The sequence below is a fragment of the Trichosurus vulpecula genome, chromosome 8, assembly GCF_011100635.1.
Source record: "Trichosurus vulpecula isolate mTriVul1 chromosome 8, mTriVul1.pri, whole genome shotgun sequence".
Classification (NCBI taxonomy): domain Eukaryota; kingdom Metazoa; phylum Chordata; class Mammalia; order Diprotodontia; family Phalangeridae; genus Trichosurus; species Trichosurus vulpecula.
Genome location: NC_050580.1, coordinates 229,658,498 through 229,669,149, shown reverse-complemented (window position 1 = coordinate 229,669,149; position 10,652 = coordinate 229,658,498). Strand labels below are relative to the sequence as shown.

At 37.9% G+C, this 10,652-nt stretch overlaps 1 protein-coding gene across 5 annotated transcripts in view; it reads right to left on the bottom strand.

Annotated features, from left to right (window-relative positions):
• Nucleotides 1-1,395: 1,395 nt before the first annotated feature.
• The window catches only part of NIN (ninein), a 229,254-nt gene continuing 219,997 nt past the window's right edge, over nt 1,396-10,652 (bottom strand). For all 5 annotated transcript variants that reach the window (XM_036734513.1, XM_036734512.1, XM_036734515.1 and 2 more), the window contains one exon: nt 1,396-2,525. In XM_036734513.1, the coding sequence (XP_036590408.1) occupies nt 2,316-2,525 (210 nt within the window). In that variant the 3' untranslated portion in view covers nt 1,396-2,315. The remainder of the gene's footprint in view (nt 2,526-10,652) is intronic.

Below are 10,652 nucleotides of genomic sequence, written 5' to 3'. Positions count from 1 at the left end.
CCTATAAAGCTTTTTCTAACTTTAAGATTCCACATTGAATATTTCTTTTATGATCCTTAAGTTTTCTCTCTATTTCTGTCTTTCTCTGTCTCTGTCTCCCTCTCTCTCCATATGTATACATATATAAAACCTACCTATTTTATGGATTCATATCTGTACAGTTCAGACTCTTTAGGTTTGTGCCTTCACAAAGCAGTTTGGTTTTCCTGTTACATCTAGGGAAATGGGTGGGAATATACTTTTTCATCTACCTTTTAAAATGCCTGGATGGCTTGAAAGAACTTCCCAGCTCTCTGCACATAGCAGGCACTAATATTACTGCAGATTGTACTACAGTTTTAGCCTTGAGACTAACCTTTTTACCCCCATTACAAAATATATGCATATAATATATATAAAACATATGTATTATATATGTGTATATATGTATTTAACCCTTTTTGCCCACATCCTACTTATATATTACTACTTTGATAATGATCTCAGAGATTTAGTAGCTCCTGTCATCTCCAATAATAGATTTTCAACATCAAATGTGTTGTACTTGAGGCTTATTTTTTAAAAATTCAAGGTAAGTTGAGATTTTTATTCCAAAGGATTTTTCAGAATTATTAAATCACCTAAAAATATGAAATCAAAATGCTTAGTAGAGTCTATATATTCAATAATAAGGTTTTATATATTTCAATAATAAGGTTTTATATATTTCAAATTATAAAGAGGACATACAGTCACTCAGGAAGTAAGTTTAAAATATCTTAAGTTTAAATTCTTAGGTTTATCTCGGAATTTTGCCGACTGAAAGCTGGGTGAAATTTTTTTCTAAAGGGCTATCTGGGGGCAGTTAGATGGCACAGTGGCTAGAGTACCAGCCTTGGAGTCAGGAGGACCTGGGTTCAAATCCAGCCTCAGACACTTGACACTAGCTGTGTGTCTCTGGGCAAGTCACTTAACCCCAACTGCCTCACCAAAAACACAAACAAACAAACAAAAAGACTATCTGGGTAGCTTATTATGTTTCCAAAAATAGAAGTTGACCCCAAATAAATTAAAAATTATTCAGAGCTTTCTGGATAATTTGAATGATATAAAGGAGTGGCTTTATCCAATTCCTAGGAGACAACTTTAAAAAATTCAATAGGGTGGAAAAAGACATTTAAAGCAATTACAGTTTTTAAAATATTCAATATCATATTATGATTAAGTAATAAAATTCCATAGCTATGAAATGTTTAATGAGTAATTAAAAGGCAGAGCTCTATTAGGTTTTTCTGTCCTTAGTGGGTCCTATGAATAAGCTTTTCAGTTAAACATAAAGCCTAACAACACATCAGAAGAGTGAATTTTCATAGAGAGATACAGGGGAAACACACACACACATTTGCAATACTTTTATTTTTAACGATTTTTGCAAGCCACCAAACTTGAAATAATCAGGGTTTACATACATATTACTCTTTGTACACATTTAAATTTTTTAAAAAAATGTTAGCTAAAATGGGTTTTACGTTTTTAATTTGGTTTGATTTCATACGAAATTAGGATTTCATCATCATGGGTGACCACAAAGACAGTATTTTTTCTTAAAATACATTGAATTCAAGGTACAGAAATAAGTCAAATCACAGAATAAAACACTCAGAAAAAAAATTGTGTACGGACATGTAGATATACAAGTGTACAGGTGTATTTATGAATATATACACATACGTATAAGATGAACATTTGAATATTTAAATAAATAACCTATATCTGTTGCTGGCAGTTTTAGATTAAGCTTTATTATGAGACCTTTCCTTTTAGAATGTCTTATTTAAACCATGATTTGAGTCAGAAAAATTTAATTTAAACATAAAGCTTGAGGTATGCTTTTATTTTTATTTTTTTTTAACACATTGTACTACATTTGAAAACTTTAGTCTCAATTGTTCCTTGGTATATAATGATCAAAGCTTATGATGTGGGCTAACATTACCTTTAAGAAACTGATCATTTCTCCCTGTTGAAAATTAGAATTTCCTAATTTGTCTCTAAGAGCTTTGAGGGTTAATCAGGCAGAATACTAAGATTTCCCTTTTATATTTTAGCAAACACTCCAGTTTAGGATGTTTCCTCTTAACTTGTCACATTTTAGAATCACCTGGGGCTTTCACACTTCTTATTATAGAAGCAGTAATTTACACTGTCCAACTGAAAATGAAAATAAAAATAATCATACCCTAAGCATGAGAAGGGAGAGGAAAGGGAAAAGACTATTCTATTGAAATGTTATATTTCAGTATAGTGTATATATTCTTGTAGATTTTATGGCTCATCTATGAACTGAGAGGAGGTGCAGAAATCACTGGTGCTGGTGTTAGATTCCTGATGATATTACTGAGGCTTGCAATCTTCTCTTCCAAAAGATAGTTTTTCTTTTCTGCTGTTTTCTGCCGTTGTTCAGTAATCTCTAAAGTTTTTAACAGGTGATTATTTTCAACATATAAATCCTTCATCACTGCATCAGATTTTGTGTTCTTGCAAAGCTGGAAATAAAACCACAGATTTTCAATTGGGTGGGGGCTGGGGGTGGGGAATGAGATGAGAAAGGACATATTGTTCATTTTGCATAAAGTGGGCAAGTGATCATAAGGCAAATTGTTTTTATTAAGAATGTCTTTATAAAGAAAGGATTCATCTTCAGTTGATAGCATTTTTAGTACAGAGACAATATATTTAATTCTTCATGTTCTTTTATTGCTCAGTTTGCTTATAGAAATTAATAAAGAACAAGAAGACAAACTGCAAGTGTATGGCTTAATAAGAAATGTAATTAATTTGCTAACATGTTCTAATTTATTCACTTTATGCAAAATAAACAGCCCTCTCTCACTCAAATCAAAGTCAACTGCAAGTCATGTCATCATTTCCCTGATCTCACGGTCCTCTTCAAAAATGAAGGACAAACACAACCTGTAAATAGTCGAATCTGCCTGAACGGGGACCCAGCCAGTTGGGTAACTCAGCTGGTCCTCTCCCTCCCCCTCTTCTTCTCCTCTCCAAAGAAAGGTAAATTTTGATGGCTGGAAGCTGCCCACTTAACTTAGGGTTTACTGGCTAGATTCCTTCCCCCCTCCTCCACTGCTTCCTTCCTTCTCTCTTTCTCTCTCTCTCTCCACAAAGACCAAACCACTCTGGACCTCACAGATTGGAACACAATAGGTCCCTGCCCAAGTTCCACTTAATGGCTATATTTTGGGCCCCACTTGCCCACCTTAGGCCCTCTCTCTGGACCAGCAACCCCGAGGGTCTTCCCCTCTCAGTTTGATTTTTTTTTTAAATTAAAGGGGCCATCTCTTGACTAAATTCTTAAAGAGTCCTATTCACTGAATGGGCATTACCTCACTCAAAGTAAGAACTTGAAAAGGCCTTAGCCTAAAAAGGTCAGGGTCTCCCATTGCATTCCAAGCCATCTCCAGTAGTCCTGATCAATATCTGACCACTGGACCCAGATGGCTCTGGAGGAGAAAGTGAGGCTGATGACCTTGTACATCCCTCCCTTAGTCAAATCAAAGTCAACTGCAAGTCATGTCATCATTCCCCTGATGTCATGGTCCTCTTCAAAAATGAAGGACAAACACAACAATGACAACCTAATGGCTTGTTTATTTAAAATTCTTTTTACGGTTTCTTAATGGTTTGTCTGATTATATGGTAATAACAGAAGTTTAATAATTAATAAATAATAATAATAACATCGTGATATTTCCATAGCAACTGGAGGTTTACATAGATTACCTTTTGATCCTTACAACAACTCCATGAGACAATTGTTAGTGAGTAAACATTTATTAAATGCATACTCTGTGCTAAGAACTGCGGATAAAAAAAAGGGAGGTAAAAGACAATCCCTGCCTTCAAGAAGGTCACAATCTAATGGAAAAGACAACAGGCAAACAAATATGCACAAACAGATGATATACAGAATACGTGGGAAATAAGTAAAAGAAAAAAAGGCATTAGAATTAAGAGGGAATGGGAAAAGCTTCATATAGAAGAAAGAAAAGATTTTAGTTGGGATTTGAAGGAAGCCATGAGTGAAAGATGAGGAGGGAAAGCATTCCAGGTATGGAATTCAGCCAGAGAAAATTCCTGGACCCAAGAGATTAAGTGTTTTATTTGTGGAACATCAAGAAGGCCAGTCACCAGATCAAACACTACGTGGTGGGAAGTGAGGTATAAGAAAACTGGAAAGGTAGGAGGGGGGCCTAAGTTATGAAGGGCTTAGAATGTCAAATGGAAGATTTTTTTTTTTTTGGAGGCAACAGGGAGCTTATTAGAATTTATTATGTATGAAGGTGACATGGTCAGAACTGAGCTTTAAGAAAATCACTTTCTTGTATCATGTTTCCCTTTGACAGTCTATTGAAGCCTTTAAGACCCTTCTCTGAATAATGCATTTTAAATGAACAAAATAAAATATATAGAATTAAAAATGAAATCAAATATGTTGAAATACAGTTATTAAAATATTTTTTAAAAAGTTCCTAGACTGGTTAAAAACCCCAGCTACTGAGAATTTGAGAACCTTCTAGTTATTTAAAAGGGCAATATTCTTCAGGACTAGCTGCTGAATTGGCATTTCTAAGGTTTCAAAGAAACCTAAATCATGCTTTTGTATTCTGGACAAAGCCTTAAAAATTCTGTGGGATAATAAAATTTAAAGTTTAAAAGTAAAAGGCCAACCGTAGCTTCTTATCTCAGAAAGATGATTCATTAATTCATTAATGGACCTGTTAAAGTGCATAAGTAATAACTGACTGGGCAGCTTATGTGGATAGAGTTCAGGAAACTCATCTTCCTGAGTTCAAATCTGGCTTCAGACACTTAATAGTTGTGTGACCCTGGGCAAGTAACTTAAACCTGTTTACTTCAGTTTCTCATCTATAAAGTGAAATGGAAAGGGAAATGGCAAACAAATCCAGAATCTTTGCCACATGGAGTTATGAAGACTCAGACATAACTGAAAAATTACTGAATAATAACAATAACTGATCGCCAAGGCCCCAGTTTATTAATCTCCTAGATTCCACTTTTGCTACACAATGATTATACACAAAGGTTCCACTTCTATGATGGAAAACTCTGAAGTTCTTTTATATGATCATAACTTCTTGTGTTAGAAGTGTCATTTGTTTGATGTAGGCTAAGTTGGTTACTCGTTAGAAGAATAAGGAGGTCTGTCTCAAGACTTGATGGGTCTGGTATGACTTCCTAGATAGATACCCAAGATATAAAATGCTAACCTTATAAAGAGTCAAGGTTCCTCAGGCTTGATGAAATTCACAGGTGGGGAACCTGTGACCTCAAGGCCACATGTGGCCCTCTAGATCCTCCAATGCGGCCCTTTGACTGAATCCAAACTTCAGAAGAAATTCTTGGGGATTATTCCTCTCTGGGTCTACAACTTCCTCATCAGTAAATTAAAGAGTTGGATTTGATTGTCTCCAAAGTTCCTTCCAGTTATAAATCCATGATCTTGTGTTCAATATAGAATTCATTATCTTATGCCTTCAAAAAAAATAACCCTTTGGAATTTTGCTATTTCTGCTTGTATTTTTCCTCTATAACATGTCTATTTTCCTTCTTTTCACTCACAGTGCCACCATATGAGTTCAAGTGCTCATTATTTTTCATCTGGACTACTGTAAGCATTTCCCTAATTGGTCTCCCTGCCTCCAGTTTCATTTCATTCCAGTTATCATTTCCATGATCAAAAAAATCCCAGTAACTCCCTATTTCCTCTAATATCACTTTTTTAAAAATCTTCAATTTTTAGCATTTACAGCTTCACAACCTGGATCCAGCCTCTCTATCTAGTTATACCCTCTAAAGACAATTAAAGCTAGCTTTCTTGCTGTTGTTCCTCACACAACATCCCACCAACTGATCTTTGTTTGAAATGGTCTTAAAGCCCTTCACTATTCTGACTGCCCTAATTTTGACAATATCCAGTTTCTCAATATCTATGAAAAGTACTCTGGAAGAAGTCTGATGAGAGACACAGTACAGTAAGACTATCTATCTATCATCCTTCACCTCTTCCTGGAACCCCTAGTTTCCTCCCAATTACAACTTAAATATATCTTATGAGGCCTTTCTTTATTCACCCAGATGCTAATGCCTCCCCCATAAAAAATCTTTTATTTATTTTACATATACTTAGATGTAAATAGATTGTAAGCTCCTTGAAGTTAGTATCTATTTCAATTTTACCTTTATATCTCTAGCACCCAACATATTTTTCATTCATATTAAGCATAAAGTAAATATTTGCTGATTAATGACCCTGAGAAAAATACAAACGCAATTTACCTCACACTAACAGACCTCAGAACTCAGCCTTCTGTTGCTTTCTGCACCTATCTTCCTTTGTGTATCTCATGTTGATAGGGTGAGATTTAGAGCTTAAAGGAAGCTTCTAAGTAATAGAGTCTACCCTATCCTACAGGAAACTGAGGCCCCAGGAGTTTCAGGGTGTTGTTCATTATCACACAGGTAGTAGGGAACAAAGCCAGAATATGAAGCAAGGTTCTTAGATACCTCTGGCTCCAAATCCAGTGCTTTTTCCATTACACCATGAGACCATATTTATATCATGGCATATCTTTCCTTTCTCAGCTCAGTTGATAAACATATATTAGGTGCCTACAATGTGCCAGGCACTGTGCTAAGTATTGGGGACACAAAGAAAGGTAAAAGCCAGTCTCTGTCCTCAAGAACTGACGATCTAATGGGAGAGACAACATGCAAACGCATATGTACAAACCAGCTGTGTGTGTGTGTGTGTGTGTGTGTGTGTGTGTGTGTATCTATATATATGACAAATAGGAAATACTTAACAGAGGGAATACACTAGTATTAAAGGGATTGAGAAAGTTTACCATAGAATGTGAGATTTTAGTTGGGACTTGAAGGAAGCTAGGGGAGCCAGGAGGGAGAGATGAAGAGGAGAACATTTCTGGCATAGGGGACAGCCAGAGAAGATTCCTAAACCCAAGAGATCTTGTGTAACAGCAAGGAAGTCAGTGTCACTGGACTGAAGATTACATGGGAGGGCAGAGCCAAGATGGCAGCTGGAAAGCAGGGACTTTTGTGAGATGGCCCCCAGGTCCCTCCAAACACCTATAAAAAATGGCTCTGAACAAATTCTAGAGCTATAGAACCCACAAAATAGCACAGAGAAGCAGGGTTCCAGCCCAGGAAAGCCTGGATGGGTCACTGGGAAGGGTCTATCGCATGGAGCTGGTGGCAGAGCGGAGCACAGTCCAGCATGAGCCGCGCCAGGAACAACCAGACTGGGAGCTGGGCGGAACAGGCCACAGGGCCCTGGATCATTGAGCTGTGGCAGTTACCAGACTTCTCAACCCACAAAACCAAAGACAACAAAGAAGGTTAGTGGGTAGAACTACTAGAACGGAGTGAAAGGAGTGCCCCAGCCCCAGAGGCATGGAAGTGGTATGGTGCTGGAGCTGCTTCTAGCTGCAGTTGCAGTTGCTTCCAGCCCCAGACCTACCAGGTGGGAGGAACTAAGTGGCAGATCACAGCAGGAATGCAGAGCCTCCTTAGATCTGAGTTGCGGTCCAGGTTGGTGGTTCTTAGGGGAGAAGTAGCACTGGTATGGCAGAGCTTGCTGTATAGAAGTAGCTCTGAAATCAGCAGCACAAGGCCCCTAAAGCTTGGGACAAAGTACTCTATGCTCTAAAAGCAGTCATACCCTGATGAAAAGCTCAAGGGTCAAGGAGTTGGCTGGGAAAATGAACAGGTAGTGAAAACAGACCCAGATTCAGAATCAGACTTTGGAATCTTTTTTTGTTCACAAAGAAGATCAAAACATACAGCCAGGAGAACTCAACAAAGTCAAAGCCTCCATCAAAAGCCGCCAAGAAAAATATGAATTGGTCTCCAGGCATGGAAGAGCTCAAAAAGGATTTGGAAAAGCAAGTTAGAGAAGTAGAGGAAAAATTGGGAAGAGAAATGAGAGTGACTAAAGGAAATCATGAAAAACAAGTCAATGACTTGCTAAAGGAGAACCAAAAAAAAAAATTCTGAAGAAAATAACACCTTAAAAAAATAGACTAACTCAAATGGCAAGAGAGCTCCAAAAAGCCAATGAGGAGAAGAATGCCTTGAAAGGCAGAATTACCCAAATGGAAAAGGAGGGCCAAAAGACCACTGAAGAAAACACTACCTTAAAAATTAGATTGGAGCAAGTGGAAGCTAGTGACTTTATGAGAAATCAAGATATTATAAAACAGAACCAAAGGAATGAAAAAAATGGAAGACAATGAGAATTATCTCACTGGAAAAACCACTGACCTAGAAAATAGATCCAGGAGAGATAATTTTAAAACTATTGGACTACCTGAAAGCCATGATCAAACAAAGAGCCTAGATATCATCCTTCAAGAAATTATCAAAGAAAACTACCCTGATATTCTAGAACCAGAGGGTAAAATAGAAATTGAAAGAATCCACGATCGCCTCCTGAAAAAGATCCCAAAAAGAAAACTCCTAGGAATATTGTTGCCAAATTCCAGAGCTCCCAGATCAAGGAGAAAATACTGCAAGAGGTCAGAGAGAAACAATTTGAGTATTGCGGAAACACAATCAGGATAACACAAGATTTAGCAGCTTCTACATTAAGGAATCAAAGGGCTTGGAATATGATATTCTGGAGGTCAATGGAGCTAGGATTAAAACCAAGAATCAAAGACGGTGGCTGCAAGCAGGTACTTGCGTGAGCTCCCACCCAGGTCCCTCCAAACACCTATAAAAATGGCTCTGAACAAATTCAAGAACTGCAGAACTCCAGAAATAGCTGAGGGAAGCAGGGCTCCAGTCCAGGACAGCCTGGATGGTTGCAGGGTAAGGTCTATCACACGGACCTGGGAGTGGAGCTGAGCAGGGCCCATCGTGGGTCATGTGGACCAACCAGACAGGGAGCCAGGCAGAACAGGCCCTAGCACCCTGAATCAGTGAGCTGTGGCAGTTACCAGAATTCTTAACCCTCAAACACCAAAGACAACTAAGGAGGTCAATGGGAAAAGCTGTAGGGACAGAGTGAAAGGGGTTCATGGTTCAGCCACCACCCCAGGGGCAGTGGAGGTGGTGCAGCTATAGAACTACAGCTGCAGTTGCTTCTGGCCCCAGGCCCACCTGGTAGGAGGAATTAAGGGGCAGATCTGAGCAGGGGTGCAGAGCTGGCTTAGATATGAGTCCAGTCTGGGTTGGAGGTTCTTGAGGAAGGAGGAAGGCTGGTGTGGCAGAGCTTTCTGTGTAGCTCTGAAAACAACAGTGCAGCCCCTCAAGCTTGGGACAAAGTACTCTATACTCTACAAGTAGTCATACCCCGATAAAAAACTCAAGGGTCAAGTAAGTTGGCTGGGAACATGGCCAGGCAGCGAAAATGCACTCAGATTCAGACTCAGACTTTGGAATCTTTCTTTGGTGACAAAGAAGATCAAAACATAGGCCCAGAAGAAGTCAACAAATTCAAAGAGCCCACATCAAAAGCTTCCAAGAAAAACATGAACTGGTCTCAGGCCATGGAAGAACTCAAAAAGGATTTGGAAAATCAAATAAGAGAAGTAGAAGAAAAATTGGGAAGAGAAATGAGAGTGATGCGAGAAAACCATGAAAAACAAGTCAATGACTGGCTAAAGGAGATCCAAAAAAATACTGAAGAAAATAACACCTTAAAAAATAGACTAACTCAAATGGCAAAAGAGCTGCAAAAAGCCAATGAGGAGAAGAATGCCTTGAAAGGCAGAATTAGCCAAATGGAAAAGGAGGTCCAAAAGACTACTGAAGAAAATACCACCTTAAAAATTAGAATGGAGCAAGTGGAAGCTAGTGACTTTATGAGAAATCAAGATATTATAAAATAGAACCAAAGGAATGAAAAAATGGAAAACAATGTGAAATATCTCACTGGAAAAACTACTGACTTGGACAGATAATTTTAAAATTATCGGACTACCTGAAAGCCATGACCAAAAAAAAAAACAGCCTAGATATCATCTTTCAAGAAATTATCAAGGAAAACTGCCCTGATATTCTAGAGCCAGAGGGTAAAATAGAAATTGAAAGAATCTATTGATCGCCTCCTGAAAAAGATCCCAAAAAGAAAACTCCTAGGAATATTGTCGCCAAATTCCAGGGTTCTCAGGTCAAAGAGAATATATTGCAAGCAGCCAGAAACAAACAATTTGAGTATTGTAGAATCACAATCAGGATAACATAAGATCTAGCAGCTTCTACATTAAGGGATCGAAGGGCTTGGAATATGATATTCTGGAGGTCAATGGAGCTAGGATTAAAACCAAGAATCACCTACCCAGCAAAACTGAGTATAATGCTCCAAGGAAATATATGGATTTTCAATAAAATAGAAGACTTTCAAACTTTCTCAGTGAAAAGACCAGAGCTGAATAGAAAATTTGACTTTCCAACACAAGAATCAAGAGAAGCATGAAAAAGTAAACAAGAAAGAGAAATCATAAGGGACTTACCGAAGTGGAACTGTTTTGTTTACATTCCTACATGGAAAGATGATATGTGTAATTGTGTTGGTAAACAAAATGGGCTCTTAGCACCCAGTTTAACCAAGT